Source organism: Callorhinchus milii, unplaced genomic scaffold, assembly GCF_018977255.1.
Source record: "Callorhinchus milii isolate IMCB2004 unplaced genomic scaffold, IMCB_Cmil_1.0 Scaffold271, whole genome shotgun sequence".
Classification (NCBI taxonomy): Eukaryota; Metazoa; Chordata; class Chondrichthyes; order Chimaeriformes; family Callorhinchidae; genus Callorhinchus; species Callorhinchus milii.
The window spans coordinates 66,330-86,846 of record NW_024705012.1 but is presented as its reverse complement, the minus strand read 5'-3'; the positions used below and the strand labels follow the sequence as shown (position 1 = coordinate 86,846).

Below are 20,517 nucleotides of genomic sequence, written 5' to 3'. Positions count from 1 at the left end.
AACAGTACACAAATAGTACACACACAGTACACACACAGTACACAAACAGTACACAAACAGTACACGCAGTGTTGTCCCACGTCCGACCGCATAGCCGCACTACGAGTGGATTCAAACGGCACAATGCGAATTTTGTGTAGAGAAGAAATGTGTTTAGCGGCGTACACGCGAAATTGCAAAAACCGAACGGGCATAAAGCGAGGGGAAACCTGCGTGTGTATACATATATATACCGTTTCCTATACTTAAGTAGGATATTACATCCTACTTATTATATACAGTGTGTATCCTACTTGAGTTTCTAAAAATGTGTAAACTGCAAATCGCATGAATGTACATGTTTGACGCTCCTTCAACTTTCTTGAAATTGTGATTTAAAAAATACATAAAATAAACAAAAAAAACTACGACGTTTCGATCGCAACACAGGCACTAATGACGACCGCGTGTGTTGCGATCGAAACGTCGTAGTTTTTTTGTTTTATTTTGATTCATTTGAACCTAACTACGTGACTTACCGAAAGAGCCAAATAATAGGAATTCCTGTAGTCACGAAAGCTTTAAGTTGAGGTTGTAACGAATGTTCGCTTCAAATGAACTTGCAATGACATGCAACCCTAGAATTACATTTCTCTGAATATAACCACTGCGACAAATCACCTTTTAACAGCTAGAAAACCCCCTTTCCCCATCGTTCATGATTCATCGTGTTTAGCAATGACATCGATCGGAGTTCGCGCTCACCATGCCTGTGACCGGGTGTAATTCAAGACTCGCATTTGCTCAGCGCATTCTTTGTTAAGATGTGATTTTATTATTTGTTCTTCATATGTACCGCTTTAATTTAAGATGTCAATGAGAACATATTTAATGGTGCAGTTCGATTTTTTACATGTGATTTATATTAACCTGTTGATTATGATATACTTTTGAATGTTCTATTTAATGCATTTCTATGTCGAGGATGATTCTTGACACAGGCGTAATAGCAAGCCTCGGCAATCAATTTTAGACACAAAATTTGATTTCACAATTTTCTCAAAAGACCACAGCCAGCTGAGTGAACGATTGTTATTCTTTTATTAGTATGATCAAAGTCAAAATTCTCTATCAGGGTTTCTTGCACAGCAGAAAGATATTCTCTCCACAGGCAAGATACAGCATCTGTTTGCGTTTGTCACTTGTTCAGGGTTTGTTAAACTAGAACAGTTGCACAACATCAACTCCCAATTAACTAACTTCAACCCAGAGGGTTTGTGTGACACGGCCCGGCCAATGGCCACTTTCAGGCCGGTGCTGAGTGTGCCGCACAGGGACAGCTGCCACTGGGGATCCCTTTGAATGTTTGAGATGTGGTGTCAGACGCTTTGAGCGCTGACGATTTTAGGTGCCATATAAATGCAAAGATGCATTGCTTATCGACTACGTATTGCCCAGAGAAATGGCAATTGTCTATTCTCAATCCTATTCACGTGTCATAAATCAGTAAATGCCATATCTGCAAGAATTACGATATCTTGTTTCATTTAAGGTCATTTCATTAAGAATATATTTCATTACGACGCTTGTATGTTGCGTTTTAAAAAGCTCAGAAGACTTTAAGCGTAGGGCAACATTCGGGTGCCATTCATAATCAACGTTTTTGGGTTAGATGGCATTATTTATAAATGTGTCGTAACCCTCCACCACCCGACACGGCCAATCAGCAAAAAAAGTGTCACGTTGACAAATAACGCGATCTAACCCAAAAACGTTGATTATGAATAATATTGGTCGCGAATGTCTACTTGTTAAACTGATTCGGGTGCCACTCAAAAATGCAGTTTGTTATTTTCAAAAATCGGACCTCTTGATTTGTATTAAATTTGCCAGTTAAACCGAAGCTACTGGAAGTTTAAGATAACATCCCTGAGTATATACTGGTTGCTCAATGATGCCTTCGACTCGACACACACACGGGTCGTGGTATTAGGTTATATACTCAGAGGATTAGACAGGATCGTGAGCAACCCGTGAATACGCAGAGATTAGAATTACACTCAGAAATTGACTTTTATCTCAAAGGTAACAACATTTTGAGGATGTGATCCCAGAAAAGTGAGACTTAACTTATTTTTTACCATTTGCATATTGAGTCGCACCCTAGGCTACATGTTTAAGCAGGTCAACGTTATACGGTACTTTGACATTAGAATAGCATTCACTCTTAACGGGCTCATGCATAAATCATACTCCAGGACGTGTTTATGTTAAGCAGAACGCCACCGCAAGTTGGTAACGTAATTATCTCACTGCACGTGCTCATAAATACCACGTCAGCCCAATCGATGCCGAAAACCGAGTCTGTACATGTCTCCAAACAACGCGCTTCTGAACATACAACTTATTTCTGAATACACAATTGACAACCGCGTCACTGTTAGATTTTTTCTTGTTAATTCCCCTCTATAAATCCGCGACCGAATTCAGCTTGCTTCTGTTCAGACGCGGGGTACGTTGCAAGCCACTGCCAGTTGCCGTATCACTGTGCTGCAAATCGGGAAACAAGAGCAAGCCATCATGCAGTCCTCGAGCTCATCCTATTCCGGTGGCATGAGCAGCAGCAGCGGCGTAGGCACAGGAGGCTCAATGTTTGCACAAGGCGGTGGTGGCGGTGGTGGTGGCATGAGCAGTAGCAGCGGCGTAGGCTCAGGAGGCTCAATGTTTGCACAAGGCGGTGGTGGCGGTGGTGGTGGCATGAGCAGCTTTTATAGCGGAGGGGGATCCATGTCCAGCGGGGCATCTACGGCACGGGGAGTGGTGCCAGGGGTGGTGCAGGATTCTTGGAAGTGGGTTAGGAGGAGTCCTTGGGACGGGAGGAGGTCTCGGGTATCCCAGGTCCTTTGGGGCTTCTGGATTAGGAGGGGCTGGCGGCACGTATGGGGTGCCTGGCGGCATCAGCGGGGGGTCGCTCTCCGCTTTCGGCGCGGGTGGTGGAATGTCCCAGCTGGGCATGGGCCACGGCACCGTGGTTGGTGGCCAACTCATGGGGCCCTCCGGCGGCGGTGGCGTGTACATGGGTCCCACGGGCGGCATGTACATGGGTCCCACCGGCGGCATGTACATGGGGCCGGGGGGTGTGAGCGGCCCGGCCGGCTTTCCCAGCAGCCCAGCTTTCAGCATCGGCAGAGCCATCACTCAGGGTGGGTTCCACAGCACGGTGAATAACCTGATGAAGACCCTTCCGCCCATGGTCAACCGCCTCACCGAGAAGGGCATCCTGAACAACCTCAACACGCGCCTGGTGGGCTACGTGGAGAAGGTGCGCCAGCTGACCATCGAGAACGCGATGCTCGAGGCGCAGCTCAAGGCCATGACCGGCAGCAGTCCCCGTGATGCCAGACCCCTCCATCACGGTGGACAACTACGAGGTGACCGTCACCGAGATGCTCAAGAATATCAACGTGTTCACCATGGAGCGCGTCCACCTGGAGATCGAGGTGGACAACCTGAGGGTCGCCGCCGAGGAGATCAAGTCGAAGTCGGTTTGCGCTCTTTTGTTTGCACGGGACGCGTGTTTGGTCGCCGTGCCGTCGTGTTTTGTTTTCTCTCTATATTAAAAAAGGGCTGCTGTTCTCAAATCTATTACTTGATACAGCTGTCGTGGCTGTGACGGTACCACGGAAGCTTGTGTTGCCTCCGAAAACGTCGTGATTTTTATTTTATTTTACTTTTTAATGTTTATACCTACGTGACTTTACCGGAAAAAACCTAAGAATATGTTCTCAGATCGTTACGTTGCAAATAATTTGAGCGACGATCATGCACGGAGTGCGGATTAACGAGGATCATCAGCTTCGTCATCGTCGTCATCAAATTTCGCGTCCAATCTGAAATCAGAACACACAAATATAGTGGTGCATTATTCACAGTGTGTTCACTAACAACCAAGTGTATCTTCATCACATTATTATAACCCATGCAACGTGTGCTTCTCATGGCGAACTTAAGCGAACAACTTAAAGATAGATTGTTCGATTTTAGTTACTGTTTTTATATGTTTAATAACAATACGCGACACGGCACATCGGAAGGTGGAGGGTGCAGTGTGCGTGGGGAGTTTTCAGAGCCCCTGGGTTTAAACCCTCGCCGATAAAGCGAGCGGCCCCACTGACTTGGCTTTCAGGTGTGTGGCTCTCAGGTGGTGGCTCCCAGGTGTGCAGCTCGCTGGCGCAACTGGGCCAGGTCCCAACGAGCCGGAGGGGGTGAAGATGCCAGATTATAAATAGGGGGAGCGGTGGGGGAATCGGGACGGGGCACAATTTAATTCGTTGCACCGGTACCCAAACCCACCCACGCTCCACTTGCTTAGGCACACGGCCGCGTAATCTCAAAGTTAAGAAACCAATAACCTCACAAACCACATGGCACAAACAACATATACTTCAACACCGACCTCGCAGGAAATAAAGCAACGTGTAGCTACCGTAAACACATTTATCGTAAAGGGACACGTGGTTTTCCAAAAAAAAAGAAATAACCTTCAATTCACAAGTGTCAATACAGAATATGTGTGTGTATGTATACGCACAATGTATCACCTGTTATCATAATACCATTGTTGTGTCCAGGTATGAATTTGAGGCTGGCGTGAAATTCCAACTGGAAACGGACATCAGCAACATGAAACGGGTTTGTGTGCGCGCGTGACATCGGTGACATCGGTAACATCGGCAACGTGGCACCTTTTGGCTTCATTGTGACATTGCCGACGCTTGGGGCCACCGTGCAGCCTCACGACTCCGGCGCTTTCATCGCACGGGCCTGACATTGTGGGGAAGCGTTGAGTTAGGGCACTAACTTTCCGTTGAACACGTAGGCTTTCGCGAGCAATACCCTGCAACACACCGACGGTGCTGTACTAGAAACGAATTGGCACGTTTTGTTTATGTGACAAAACTTACATAGTTGGCTGTGTCGGGTGGTGGCGGGTTTAACGACACATTTATGCGATCTAACCCCCCAAAAATAAGCGATATTATGCTCTAACTTTCGGTCCATGTTCCCACAAAGGACCTTGACGCTGCCCAGGAAATGAAGAGCGACCTGACGAGCAAGTACTCCATTCTGCAGGAAGACTTGACCTTCCACAACACGATTCACAAAGAAGTATGTCACCCATTACGCGCATGCATTTTAGTCGGGCCAGTTCATTTGAGCGAGATGGCGCGTAAGGCATTCGTCACAGACTGCACGTAACATCAAATGCATGCCCTGCACAATTAAGGAGAATCAGTAACTTCATTTCGACTGGAGGTATCCGATGAGCTACAAAGCACTTTTTTCATAGATGTCCTGTATGGGCGGGTCATACATAGCCATTGATTATGCAGGACGTGCATTGAGATTCGTCATCATCAATCATTTTCTATCCACTGCTGGAAGTAGGACTCCCCCCACACCATCATCATCCCTCAAGATTATACACTACATACTTATTCACATGTATACATAATACCAACTATGTATCATCGTAGTCGATGGGCTTAATTATCAGAGGATGTGTACAGGACCATACCGCTACAAACGTGTATCCTGCCTTCCAATTGAAGCAGATTTCTTTCAACGCCAGCCAATCTCGCTTATATGTATAACCCGAGGCTGCTAACGATTCTGAAAGAACCCGCAGCAACGAAGGGCTCGCTTGACCGACGACAAACTGGTGGTTGCCAATGTTCGACGCGCAGGAAATGGTGAAACTGTCGGCCAAGTTCGGCAAGTACGCGACCACACACAGCAGCATGATCGAGGTGGACAGCGGCAAGTCCATCAACTTGATGGATGCGCTGAGCACGCTTCGTAACGAATACGAGACGGCGGCGCAGCGCAACCGCGAAGAGGCGGACGCTTACTGCACCAGCAAGGTAACGACGCCGCTGCTCTGGTCCATCTCTGCACGGGCCAGCAACGGAGAGACGCAAAGACGCCCCCCACCATGTTAGAGAAACCCACGTCTCTCCAGTGAGTGGCAGGGTGGTGGGTGGGTGGGTGAGTCAGTCGGCGGTGGGGGTCCAGGTTGGGGAGGGAGGCTGTGATTGCCCCTCTTCCAGAACTGAAATTTGGTATTTTATTGATAATTACCAAAGAAAATACGTTGATTATTATTTTAAACATTGTTGGGTCCTATTTTAGAAATGAAACTTGAAATTTTAGGGCTGCCCCCCGCCTCCCATCCCCTCCTCTCCTCCACCACCCAGACGATGAGAACCACTTTCTCGATCTTCCTCTGCTGGTGGTGCTGACCCATTGCGGACATCGCTCATTCATGTTTTATTTACAATCTCTTAGATGAAAGACGAGTCAAGGGAGAGTGATGTAGTCACGTCAGAGAAATGTAGACCGAAGAGAAAGGTGATGAGAGTAAAACGAGGTCCGGGGAAGACAGACGTGGAGTGCGATGAGAGGCGGAGGCAAGATAAAATGTGGATTTAGATGAGAGACAATACAGGGATGACATTATGTAATTTTTTTCCTCTGTGTTTTACAAGGCTTTGAATTACAGCTGACATTTGTTATACTTATATTTTTCATGAATCTGGGGCACACTGAGGTGCTTAAGAGGCAATATGTGTATTAGTTTATGACTTGTGCGACCACTGCACAGCACTTTATGCAACTTTATGTAACTGGTGACACTTCACGCCAATGTAGTTCCCACAGTAATATCCCTGCTCTTGTAGTTATGCATCACGCTCACACAACTATGAAAGGCAGAACTTGTTTTACAAAAAATATAATTTTGGACAGCAGAAACTGGCACTGAAATAACGTAACTCGTGTGGATGTCATAAACGCTATCTAAATACAACATTGTCAAAACATACCAGCTGATAGCTATATTCGTGATTTTTATTTTATTATTATTTAACTTTTATTAATTGTATTTTTTTTACCTACGTGACTTTACCGAAAAATCTAAGAATATGAATCCTTGCAGTCACGAAAGCTTCAAAGCTAGCTGATAGCTAGTTAATTTCAGCAAAGCCTTTTTGATAACAAGATCCTTAACATCTCACTGGTGGTTCTGGAGGATAAGATGCAAGAGGATCGAACTTTGCCTAATGTACAAGTAGATTTGCTCACACGTGCGATGAAATCATCTGAAATGTACGCTCACGGTGCTGTGCGCCCCTTGCTCCAACAGATTGAGCAAATTCAGCAGCAAACAACACAGACGAGCGAGCAACTCACGACCATAACGACAGACATGACGACGCTGCAGAACGAAATCGAAGACTTAAGTGTGGAATATCACAAGCTCATCAATGTGGTACGGCATTGTCTGCAGTTGTTCAACGAGCACATTTCCATGCGGAGTGTCTGTCACCACATACACCACACTCCCCACGAACTTCTCACGAACCCCGATGCCTTCATTGATACTCTGTTTTCATTCATCCATTCTCTGTTTAACGATCACACAGAACATGCCTCTTCATCCTTATTTTCTTGTACTGCTCGACTTTGCATCTCCATCCCATCGACCATTTCCAAAGTTCCGAAAATCTTGTTTAATTCAAGGGATGTGTTAGTTATTGCGTGTTCTATTGGCGTTAAGTTGCTAAGCGCTGTGTGACAGACAGGCTTTTGTCAATGTATTCAGCATGAGTGAAAATTGCTGAGTATCTGCCTGGTTCAAACGAGCATGGGACACTGCTCATCTCTATTGGAGGCCCTGTGCCAATGATGGAAATTCCACATTTCCAATGTGGGGCCAGTCTTCTCATGAAATGACACTTAATTTTTCAAGCCTGGAGTAATGATCGACTGAGTAGACCACAGACATTGACAACCTTTAATACAAAAATAGAAGAACAAAAACCCTTGTAAAATAACAGCCATACAAAAGAGTCAAGAACAAATTCAATGCAGGATGTTTAAGTCGAATTTGTTCCTTCTGAAACAATTCACTCCCCCCCCGCGTATGTCCATCCGGCAGTATAAATGGGTCATCGTTCGATTGGCAGGTGGCGCGTGGTGGGGTAACTGTGTCGATAACTCCCACCTCTTCCAAGCACGCAGGCCCTGCTGCCAGCAGTGGTGAGAGCAATACACTGTAGGGCCGCGCCTTTATTGAGATCATTTTGCTGCTAGAAATTTCCACATGACAAGCCACTTTGTTGAGCTATCATTTGTGAGCAGGTCGCGTCTGCAAAATGAGTTAATACCTCAGTAGGCTTTACTTGGTATTATGGTGATAGTTTCGTCTTATTTGGATGTTTTTGGGTGCTTTGTTTACCTTTCTTGTACTCTACATTACGTCGCGATTTTGTATTGCTTGTTGTGGTAACGTTCTTACCCGCCCCTACTGGACACCTGTGAAAAATAGCATGACAGCTCACGGCATTCCTCCTCCAGTATAAACACATAATCGGATTCTGTACCTTTCCTCCTTCTGCAAAAAAAAAAAATCCAGAACCAAACGCTGCAGTCGACACTGCAGGAGTACCAGTTTCACTCCACCACGAGCGTCACGGACGTGCAGAACCTCATCGTATCACTCGAGCAGGAGATCGAGGCGTCGCACGTGGCGCTCCAGAACCAGCTCGTCAACTACCAGGAGCTGCTGGACGTCAAGACGGCGCTCGACACCGAGATCCAGACCTACCGGCGCTTGCTGGAGGGCGAGGAGGCCATGTGAGTCACGCGTCGCCAAACGTATTTCTTCCCCCGACGCTCGCTGTTCATGAGGCTGCACTGAAGGTCTCATGAGTGCGGTGGATTTTGAGAACATCGTCGCCGTCATCACCTTCCAGGTCATAAATTGGCCAGGGGAATTGTTTCGCTCCAGTTTTATTTTTTAACCCAGCATAGTCATAGCCTAACACAGTGTCGCATGGCCCTTTCATTCTCACATTGCATTCAGCCAGGCATGGTCATTTAAAACATTAAAGTGCAGCCTGTAAACACTGAACACATTGCCGTTCTCAAGAGGGAGATTTGCCTTTCCAAGCCGAGTTTGTCCTACTCCTTCACACTGCCTCGACTCTAAGAGGAGTAGAAGGCAATGATACAATCATTTAATTGCATTGTCCTGTGCGCCGCTGAAATATCCTTTCCAAATCATGCACCCAGGCTCCTAAATGTCGGGTCCGACAAGAGCATGAGCGCGGGCTCCACCGTTCTTTCAAGCGGGGCAAGCACCACCTTCATCTCTGGCGGCGGCGGAGGAGCAATCTTTTCCAGCAAGTCGGCAACGATACCTTCACCAGCGCTGCTGACGGGTGGCGGAGGAGTGACCGCCGTCGCCGGCGGTGGCGGCACCGTTCTTGCTAGCGGAGGCGGCGGCGGCGGCGTTGCCATGCTTGCTGGTGGCACTGGTGCCGTTGTCGCTGGCGCAGGTGGCGTTGGTGGCACGACTGTCATCTCTGGTGGCGAAGTCACCTCGAGCAGCAGCAGCAGCATGAGCATGAGCAGCAGCCAGCAGCAGCAGCAGCAGCAGGTCGTCACCGGCATGACCGTGATCGAGGGTGGCACTGCCATGCTCGCAGGCGGCACCGTCGGTGAGGGAGGAATGGTGATGGCTGGTGCCGATGGAAGAGGGCAGCAACCATGATGTCCGCAGGCGGCATGAGCAGCGGTGCGCAGTTCCAGCAGGCAAGCGCAGGAGCTATCATCGGAGGCACCGGCATCGCTGGCGGAAGTAAGTTACGAGCAGACTATCAGACGGCACGACGCTAACTGACGTTTGCTTGGTTTCACGCGAGAGCGATAATACGGAATGGCACGAAGCACGTTGAGCTCACGTCATGAAAATAATTAAGAGCACATATTCCTACTGTTCTGGTCACTTAGAAAGGCAACAGTGGAATATGCAAACAGTGAACACCACTGCATCAGATTTACATGATGACGCGCTAGTTCCTACGGTATGAACATGCGATGGTGCGTATATCATTGTGCCGAGGTCACAGGTTTTGCTGAGGTCAGCCATGCTGATACAAGCTGCAGACCATCAAAATCTGACCTTCTCCCTTGTCTTACAGGAACCATCATTGTTGATGAGTAAAGATTGCTGGAGCACATTACAGGTGATTAGGTGATATGCGACATGATTTGTTTACAATATCATACACACATCGACTTGCACACAATAAGACATGTACAGTATGTTTGTTATTCATTGGTTCCCTAGGTCACATGCATAACATATACACTTTGTTCTTTCCTACAGCTTTAATTGTGCTGGTGGCGGGAAGGTGCTATGGATGGGCAGGAAAACCTCATGCAGCAGAGTTGTCCAGCTCACGTGCCATCGCACCAATACACAGCCTAACGCTAAGATTATGCACTAATAAACGTTACGAGAAACGATCGTGGTGCTTTTTCTGCGTGCTTTTTTTCCTTCTTCTTCACTAAAACAAAATGAGGTCAAGCGTGCACGCACATAGACCACATCCGGAACAGCGTATCCGATGACTAGGTCAACACTTTAAAAAAAAGTCTGTTTTTGCAGAATCCGAGGGCGCACAAAGGTTGGGACAAAAGGGCATGAACTCGCTGACCCATACCGTTATTTGAAATGATGTATTTTCATACGGAGTAGGTGAAAAGTCAAGTTTACAAAAACAAGTTTTGTATGATTCAGTAGTTTCTCACCCACATTACGCGGGGTTTTTTTTCCCCGCCATAGAAATACCTGTCAAACTCGTGTCGAAAACGCGATAAACAAATTAACCTCGGGGGAAGTGATATTGAGCAACTGGTAAACTCGGCAGTCGTTTTAGAAAACAACACTGAAGAATAAACAATTGTAAAATTGGCGATTGATGTTCAAAAAGGTTCAGATAACGTGTATTCATAGATCTGTATACTGCCAATTAGTCTCATTCCCCATCTGTGCACATGCAATGAACACCCAACCCATTAGGCATTGCTGAAACATAAACGCAAATTCCACCAAGTTAGTTTCTAAATTGAGTGTCTGTGTTCACACACGCGCGCGCACACACACGTCACCCAGCCCTTGTCTTAGCCATCTCTTGCACAAAGGCTCTCATTTCTGCACCACTTCCATTTCTTGTCACACACTCTGATGGTTTTTTTCCTGTCGTGTTGGAACACAATAATAAAAAATGATTCGTCAAAATAAATGAGTTTCCACAAACCTACAGTTCTAACCAACAGGCTTACTGGATTTAAATGTAAGCCAGGTCAGAACGATGCTTTTAGGTGTTTAGTTTAGTAAAGCTATTTTCAACAATGTTAACTTTAATTCATAATTTATATACGGGTAAGGCCATGTAATACTCTGGCCATTTGGGTCTGCAAGGCTCTCCAACAGCTATGGCCCAACAAATTACATTTTCACGTATACAGGCACTTAATGCGCAGCTCACCGGTAAGTTGAAGAACGATTCACACAACCTAATGAAGCAATTAGATACGACGTTTCACGAAGCATCTTCAGAGTTCCTGAATTAGTGTCACTATATCACGGGAACAACCAATCAGATTCATCAAGATCATTCACGTGGCCTAATCCAAAACATAATTCATCATATTGCCGGAGAACACATTTGTTAAGTTAATGTTATCAATAGACATTTGATACCTACAACTCCACTCAGTAAGATTCCTGCACGAATTGCGATTGTGCGACGAGTTAATTCCATCTTCTTGGTTCTTTCGGTAAAGTCACGTAGAAGGGAAGTAATACAATAATAAAAATAAAACATAAAAAATATATAAATGTTTTATTTTTGTTATTTTATTACTTCCCTTCTACGTGACTTTACCGAAAGAACCAAGAAGATGAATCCCTGCAGTCACGAAAGCTTTAAATCGAGAGTTAATTCCATATTAAAATCGAAATTTCAATGGGATTTTATCAGGATATTTTGCCACGGGGAGAATCTGGCAATCCCGTCCACGCATTCGCTCAGGCAAGGCCTGTGGCCACGAGGATGCCCAGCACCACGATCCCTTGCCTGCATAACATTCTAGAATTGTGCTGGAGTCTGGCGAATTCTTTACATAAGGGGCCGTCCATAAATGACGTCACGCGATTTTGGACGATTTTTGACCCCCCCCTCCCCTCGTCACACGGCGTCACAAAAAGTCAGACCTCCCTCAAGTGACGTCACAAAGCTCTGACTCCCCCCCCCAAACCATATTTCCATTTTGAAAATAAAACATGCTTCAAATCTCTTTAAACTATTGTCATTGTAGTGCGTATTTAATGTGGCGCTGCACTCTGATGTTGTAGTAGAAAACACGTATTAAAAAGGCGTTGGAAAGCTTAAATTAGCATAAAATTCACTTGACAATATTCAACGTCGAACCAAAACTGCAGATGTTCAGAATATTATATTGAACTTATCTTATAATTATAAAATATTAAAATGAATTATAACTATAATAAATACTTGAAACTTTGTAGTAGAACGAAGCAAAATGGAGAGTACAATAATAACAATCATATATTCATTCCACAGAATGAAAAGCCCTGGTAGAATCATTATAATCAAAATGTTAAATAACAATCATTCAAAAAATGGTCAAAATGTATGCTCCTTAATGGAATAAATAAAAGGTGACCTTAGTAAATTTAAATAATCAAAGTTGTATTTATTATTTCCCTTCGACGTGACTTTACCGAAAGAACCAAGAATATAATAATCAAATAGTTAATAATGAAAATTAATCAAAATTAGTGTTGTTATAACAATTCTATATTTATTTAAAGTTGCGCATTTTGATGTGACGTCACATTTCTCACCCCCCCCCTCGTCACAAATGTCTGACCCCCCCCCCAGGTGCGTGACGTCATTTATGGCCATACTTTTCAACGGCAATTCCATAAGGCTGCCCAGGCCAAATGGGCCCTCCTTGTTTGTTTGAACACCACATCGGGCTGTGTGCTCCCCCAAAAGACAAAGCTCCCCCATATAGCCTTTAACAGACTGTTGGGGAAAGTGCTGTTTGCAACCACCTATGAAGGCAGAAACGGCACATGAGGGGGTGGGTGGCTAGCACCACACCTGGTTGCTTTTGTCTCCCTAGTGGTCGATGTTTCCACACCACACCAGGTACTCATTTGAGGCTAAGTGGACCTAGGAAGGCCCAGGACCAGTTCAAATAATCGTTACCGTTTGCCACGAGCGGGAATCGAACTCGGGCAGCCGGGTTCAAAGGGCAGCGCCAACCACTGCGCCACCCAATTTCAACATTCCGTTGATTGCACAATTCCGTGAAGAAATGTATTTTATTCTAATAGTATTGATTCTAGGTGAGGAATCAGGAGAACTGTCCAGCTCTATTTATACACCTACTAAAGCATACACAATGTAAACATATAACTTGGCGATGCACAACAAAAATCGGTGCTCTCGAATGGCTACTGCCCAAAACGTCACCGATTATAAATTTTTCAAATAAATGAAAGTGTTGGGAGTTTAAACCGGGTCTCTTAGGAGGCTGTTCCCCCGTGAAGTGAATGTTGAACTTTCACGACTCGCTTAAGGTTTCCAATGGAGATGGGTAATATCTTAACCATTTAAGCATGAATACACATTTGTCAAATTTAATACCTGAACAATGTTAATTCGATGCATAAAGGATTAATTTATTACAAGGAAAGCTATGATGTTCCATGATGGTGTTTTGAGTATTTAATCATTGCGAACACTGTCCAATAACTGTAAAGTATATATTTAAGCAATGTATCTGATAATTCAACTCATTTTTGCCTTGGTGATAGGGTCTCATACCCACGACTACCATACATGTTGAACTTCATACATGTTGAACTTTTTTCGCAACATCCGCAGCCAATCCGTTGGAATATTTAAGCCGAATGCTACATTTGTTGTACACTAAGGCAGTGCCCTTCAAACCCCGGTCTTGCGAGTCACGGCCGAACTCACGGGAAACAAACACAACAACCGTACAAGATGCCGACGGATTAGCCTCGCCAATGCAAAGAGAGGTCATCGTCCTGGGAGACGGACTGCACGACCGATTTGCTGACTAAAGAATACATTGCCAAAGTGCAAAAACAATGTCTGTCCAAGCGGTAGGAAATACTGCGCTTAGAATCTCCGGAACAATCTCTCCAGCGGGGGGGGGGGCGCTATCAGGAAAAGGGTCTTTCTGGAAGTGGCAACTCCCTGGCAGCAGAAACATCGGCGCAGTTTGACACCACTCTCAAACGGCACTCATTTCTCACGAACTCGAAATGAAATTGAATGTTTTGTGTTGTCACATTCGATTGCATTTTCTTCGTGACGCTAAGACTCACAAATGCACAAAGAAAGTCCAAACACCGACGTCCTGGATAGACTTTATTTCGAAGCAGCACACAAACTGAAGTAAAACGGGCAAAAAAAGTCATTGCACACGTGTTATGTGACAGAAAAATAACACGATCAACAAAGACATATTTCACCAACAGACCATCATGCAGGTAGTATAATCCCATAAACAAGTGCAAGAAACGGTACTTTTAAAAAGTATCTATGTAAAATTCACAAATGATTGCAAATGACTCGCATAAAGTTCCACACGTAGAAAAGTATATCACGTGCCTGTATCTAAAATACCAGATATACTAAGATATAAATTATATACAACACATATTCCGTTTGCACATTTACAAACGCACTATGTACTTTGTTGTTTACTCATATTTCTCTTCGTAAGAGTATTGTACCGATTGAATTTTGTTTTCATACGTTGAAAAGCAAGTGGCTCCCCACGCCTACGTTTCGTATCTTCAACCACATGCACAATGTACAACGACCGAGTTGACTCGGAGCCGAGGACTGATGAGCTTTTCTAACAGTGAGAACGATCGCAGCAAATGTGTACGCTCCTTGACCTGGCCAAGTACCATGCCCCACCAGCAAATGCCCTTTCTGCAAGCAGTTGTGTAAACTGGCTGTCCATTGGGCCACATCCGATTTGCCACGTGAACCTCGTCTCTCATTGACACAATGCACATCATCCAACGACGACAAAACATCAGTTCATAAAACATGCAGCATAAAGTCCAGACGATAACAGCTTTAAGCTACGTATTATTATTATATTTGTTTTACACACAAAGGATATATTTAGTTTAAAAACTGATGCAGCATTTCTTAACATTAACGTAGTGATGGACACACAAGTAGTTTCACAATGTTGCCATGAGAGTACAAAAACAAAGACGAACATCCCCCAGGTAGCCTGAACAGACTGTAGGGGCAAGTGCTGTTAGTGAGCACCTATGAAGGCCGGCACGGCACACGAAGGGGGTGGGTGGCCAGCACCACGCCCAGCTGCCTTTGTCTTCCCAGTGGCAATGTTTGCACATCGCACCAGGAACTCATTTAAGGCTGAGTGGACCTAGGGGAGGCCAGGGACCAGTCAGATACTCGTCATTGGTGTTGGCCATGAGTAGGAATCGAACTCGGGTTGCTGGGTTCGTGGCAGGCTAACCACTACACTAGCACACTTAGTCATATGCGATACAGATGTGCATAGTTTGCACGCAGATTGAACCTCCCTCGTTTGAATCATGTGGCAAGTGCTTTGCTAGTGCTGATCAATGGACAAATGTTAATTAACAGTGGTACCAGCTGTAAAAGCGTCCAAGCTGTTGAATATCCACGCTTTTATTTGAAATGTGCATTGTATCGAGAAATGTTTTACATATACAGGATTGTTAACACCACACAAACTTTTAAAAGTGTATTTTCCTTCATTTTACACGTGGCTGTCCTATTGTTGGATGTGATAACACCAGCTGACTTTCCAGTTCTTTACCACAGAGTAAAATGCCGTCATTTTTAGATGATGTAGGTTTCATTCTCCAAGGGTCACACGAAATGGATAAAATGACAGTATGGAAAAATACGTATCCCTGTTATTGCGGAACTCTGGTATATTGAAGAGCAACAGCATGAAGGTCGCCCATATGCGCTTAAAATAATTATCCCATAAGCCGATTCTCCCATTTCTACACGGGCGTTGACATACAGAAATGCTTAAAATGCTACCTCAGGGGTCGACAAACAAAATAACAAGGGACATTTTTTTCGAATTCTGGGAAAAAAAGACCTAATTATTTCAAGAACCACAATGCATGCAACTAACGCAAAGAAGAAGTCCTCAAAGAGCCGCACGCGGCTCTGGAGCCGCTGGTTGCCGACCCCTGCGCTAACCGAACGAATCCAGTGAATGCAATTGCAGGAAGTCACAAGTCAAGGTGGGAAAAAGATGTTAAAATTGTAATTGCACATACGACTGTGTTTGTGACAACAACATGTTAAAATTAAACCATGGGCCAAGCCCCAATGCGAACGCAAACATATGGCAAGAGGAAGATAAAGAGATCGTTTAAAACAACCTGGTTCGTCGCGAGCACGGGGAAACATGCGGTGCGTGGATGTTGAATACTTAAGCAGGTGGTCTCTTCTTCGGCCGATGGCGCTCATCAGGGCTCCGTCTCGTCAGTGCCATCGTACATGAGCGTTTTGCTGACCGTCAAGTGGTATGACACCTTCTTCCCGTAAAATCTGAGGCGGGAATTTTTTGGTTTGTTAAATCAGGCATTGAGAAGCATATGTAGTCAGTGCCCGAAGCCAACAGGAAGATGTGCGCCTGCAAATTGTAATTGCTGCAGGGGGCCCAATTGTGTGGTTTTAAAGGATGACATCAGCTGCGACTAACACCTGGAACCACAGCTTGTGTCTAAAAGATGAAAACGCTGTTTGAATAGCGCGGGGGGGATAAATGTTTCACTCCATAACAAATGCAAAGTAGGCTTTATTATTCACTGCTGGTTACAACCGGCTACTTTTAGTGAAACGGGTCATACAATTACCACACATTTTATATCTCTTATAATTAACTCGGTTGTATTTGTAACAAAAAAAAGATTTCGTCTCATTGGGCTTTTCTCGTGGGTCATACGAAGGCCACTCATTCACGGGCTGCACGTACTAATCACAGAGTTCGTGTTGCTCACTTTTCCACCGCTTATCCTGTAGTGGCGGGAAAGCCGTGCAGGGACTTACCGTGAAAAGCTGTTGTCGAATATCAGCAGATAAAGGCCAGGCCTCCTCGCCTTCAGCTGGCCTTGAACCAGCTGCAGGTGCGAATTGCAGCGCGTCAGCGGAATCAGCACCTGCAGATGCGCACGCCAAACGCTTAGCACACGACGCAAATCTGTCACTCTTCGCCCCCTTCCGTTTCACGTGACGCTTTGTTTTTTAAGTGCCAAGGGGGCAGCCAAGGAGGCTCAGCAGTCTGTCACGATTTTCTTTCGCATTAAAACTCCCCGCCTCGAACGTGCAATCAACAGTGTTTCGTATCGTGTTGCCCAAAATGCCTGGAGAATACAAAAGATAAAGATGCGTGAAAGATAAAACCACAGTCTTAACAATCTATGCGACATATTCTTGGTTCTTTCGGTAAAGTCACGTAGAAGGAAAATAATAAAACAATAAAATTCTCACGACGTTTCGATTGCAACACAAGCAATCGAAACGTTGTGATAATTTTATTGTTTTATTTTTATTATTTGCCTTCGATGTGACTTTCTCGAAAGAACCAAGAATATGAATCCCTGCAGTCACGAAAGCTTTAAATCGAAATCTATGCGACACTTAAAAAAAAAAACACATGTTGGTGTTGGACAATTTTCACTCCTAAGACAATCCTGATCCAGCAGTAGAAATTACATTTATTTCAGTCATATTTAATCCGTAGAAGAAAACATAATATGCTTGTTAGTTTGTGCTCATTTTAAAAATGCCAGGGTTGTAATTTCATTTGTAATTGTACTACGATCAGTCTAAAAATGAATGTGCCCGAGCCGACCTGCGCTATCGCGTTGATTCTATGTTTGCACAATATCTGCGAGTTCTCATGTGACAGTTGTTTTTTTGAGACACGGTTGATTTATACTTGTTTTACTTCATTTCACTTGTTTATATTTGTCACTTTGGTGACCCAAGTCCTCCTTACAAACGCGATGAACCTGGCCTCTTGAGCTCTCACTTGGCTGAACAAAATAAAACTTTCAACTTGGATTTTAATCAATCACATTTTATATAAATATGCTTTCCTGTTGTAAACGGAATAAAAAAACAATTGTAAAACTGCATTTTCCAAGACAGGACCACGTGGAGGCGTGACATTCCAGGTTTGTTTAGCAAAAGTAAAAAAGGTTTGTGACAGTGCCAAGATAATGAAAGTAGCTGTAGTGGTCACACATCTATAAATGATGTTTGCTTTTAGTAAACGTTTACTTTGAGTAAATCCACAATGATACAGTATAAGAACATTTGTTGACATGACTTCTCTGATTATATTATCTTACAAGCCAGAAGATGCAATAAGCTGCCTTCAAAGCTGCTTGTCAACTGAAGTAAAATTATGTTTTTTTTTCCAAATATAACTCTGTCTCAAAAACAATTAAGCTGTAGTGTTATTTTACATATTTAATGACAGATCAATGTTAGTTACATTGAACATGTGTATGCTGTTACAGGTCATGAAAATCCACCACGTTAAATGATGAGTGCACCTTATGAGAAAGACCAATGTGTCTTCCCTCGGGCCAATCGAGGAGACGTTGCAACAATATTTTGGCCAATAATTTTGAACAGACTTAAAAGTTGCAGAACTACACAAAACGTTGTTGGCACATCGTTGCAGTCCATGAAACGTGCAAAAAAAAACTGCCAAAAATGTGACAATAAACATGACTGCATGACGCACCATCAGGCAGCCGCCTGTGGTTGCGACAGAGTTCCGTATAGACTTATATATATATGACTGGTTGGTCAAGACTGCGACAGCCAAACAAACGGAGCAAGTCGAAGAGGATGTGTCTACTGTGGAGATCGAGCAATGAATTCAGCTCGTCTGCAACGGCTAGATTGATTGCGGCATCGCAAGATCCGTAAGAGATGGGGGGGGGGCACAGCGTGGGAAGGCCTTGTACGATCACTGCATCGATCGTGGATAAAGATCGTGTGAATGAGTTCAACGTTGTTTGGTCCCACAAAAATGTTTGTTAACCTTTTGACATCAATCCTGTGGTGGAAAGTAGCTTACTCAGAAGTGTGATTCATGTCTCCAGCCTGAACACAGCTGCATGCAAAACTCTTACGAGGTGGTGTGGGAGCCTTGTGAATTACAGCGATTAAATCACTGATACACAATGGAATATGTGCATTGAGCTAAATAATTTTTGCAGATATAATATCAGTATCTATATTGTTGTCACATGTATATACAGTTGTTTAACCGAAACATCATTATGTGCAACTTCTGTTATCCAGTCGGGTAAGGATGTGTTATCGATTTTCAGAAACCAGAAATGTTTTGAAAAAAGTATTTTATAAATTACATTTAAATGACTGTTTTACTGATGGAAGTTTACATTCAAAATAATTAATGATACATGATGAAAATTATTCCATTGTGCGAACAATTAAAATTATGCGAGTTTAAATCTGAAAACCCTGAATGAAATCTTAAAGTGGCCCTTAAAAATGTAAACAATTACAAAACTCATCCCGAGAGCTGTGAATGCCTCCCCCTCCCTTATTGGTCTCTGCATAAATAATTTTAGTAGTTTTTTTGTTTGTTCCACATCCTACTGGCCCAAACAACCCTCTATAAGGGGGGTGCATTTTTTTCCCAACAGCACAATTCGGTTCAACACAATGACTAGCCTCGGACACCATCGAGTGGCGCGCGTCTGTGCCAACGCAGGTTGCTCCGTACCACGGAACTCTCCACGGGCTGCTCGGGCCCGTCACGCCACACCACGCTGAAAGACACGTTTCGGCTCTCGGAAGAGAACTCCCAGGCCAGGCTGAGGCCGCTCTCGGTCACGTTCATCGTGATGACCGCGTAGGCCCCCGCTTTGACGTGCAGCTCGCGCCGGAACTCGCCGAAGCAACGCACATCCTCGGGACTCAGGGGCACATGAAACCTTGGAGGGGGACGAAAGATGCAAGTTCTTCATTAAGGTTCCTTGACCCCTTTGCCGTGTTGACCTCGTGCAATTCAGTGCCACCCATGTGGTGGCCTGCGCGCTGGCACGAGGCCTTCGACGCGCCCGCGAGAAGTGTTACAATCAACGCAACCTTCAACATAAAGGCCACATGCCATTCTTACGTTCCATTATTATTAGCCACGTTCATTGTGGGCAATGACTTGGTGATTAAACAAGGGTCCGGTTCCACCACGTAAATACAAAATAAAATCCATCAGCCTTTGGACCTTTTCGCCTAATGCAGTTGTGCAAGGATCTATTCAAGTTTCATTCATTAGGTATATCCCTGTGAGCCATGCAGCAAATCTTACAGAAAAAAACCACCGTATTACAACGGCTGTGTGCAAAAATCCCAGTGTGATGCAAGACAAACAACAACGACCATAAGACAACCCAGATTCAAGTTATTAGGCCAATTCCGCACTTCCGCAAAAACATGGCTCAACCGTATGCCTTCGAAATCACCAAAATAAAGCTAC

The 20,517-nt window shown here is 44.5% G+C and overlaps 1 protein-coding gene across 1 annotated transcript; it reads left to right on the top strand.

Annotated features, from left to right (window-relative positions):
* The first annotated feature begins 2,559 nt into the window (after positions 1–2,559).
* Positions 2,560–9,595, top strand: LOC121851976 (thread biopolymer filament subunit gamma-like). Its single transcript, XM_042346045.1, has 9 exons — positions 2,560–2,734; positions 2,901–3,524; positions 4,181–4,244; positions 4,611–4,671; positions 5,053–5,148; positions 5,727–5,903; positions 7,184–7,309; positions 8,456–8,676; positions 9,115–9,595. Exons 1-9 carry the CDS (start codon positions 2,560–2,562, stop codon positions 9,593–9,595), a joined length of 2,025 nt encoding a protein of 674 aa, XP_042201979.1.
* Positions 9,596–20,517: the final 10,922 nt, after the last annotated feature.

Excerpts from the sequence above, each read along its gene's own strand:
- LOC121851976 (XM_042346045.1), top strand. The coding sequence starts at position 2,560 with ATGCAGTCCTCGAGCTCATCCTATTCCGGTGGCATGAGCAGCAGCAGC. Across the intron at positions 4,672-5,052 it reads ACATCAGCAACATGAAACGG|GACCTTGACGCTGCCCAGGA; the intron begins GTTTGTGTGCGC and ends GTTCCCACAAAG. Across the intron at positions 8,677-9,114 it reads CTGGAGGGCGAGGAGGCCAT|GCTCCTAAATGTCGGGTCCG; the intron begins GTGAGTCACGCG and ends TCATGCACCCAG.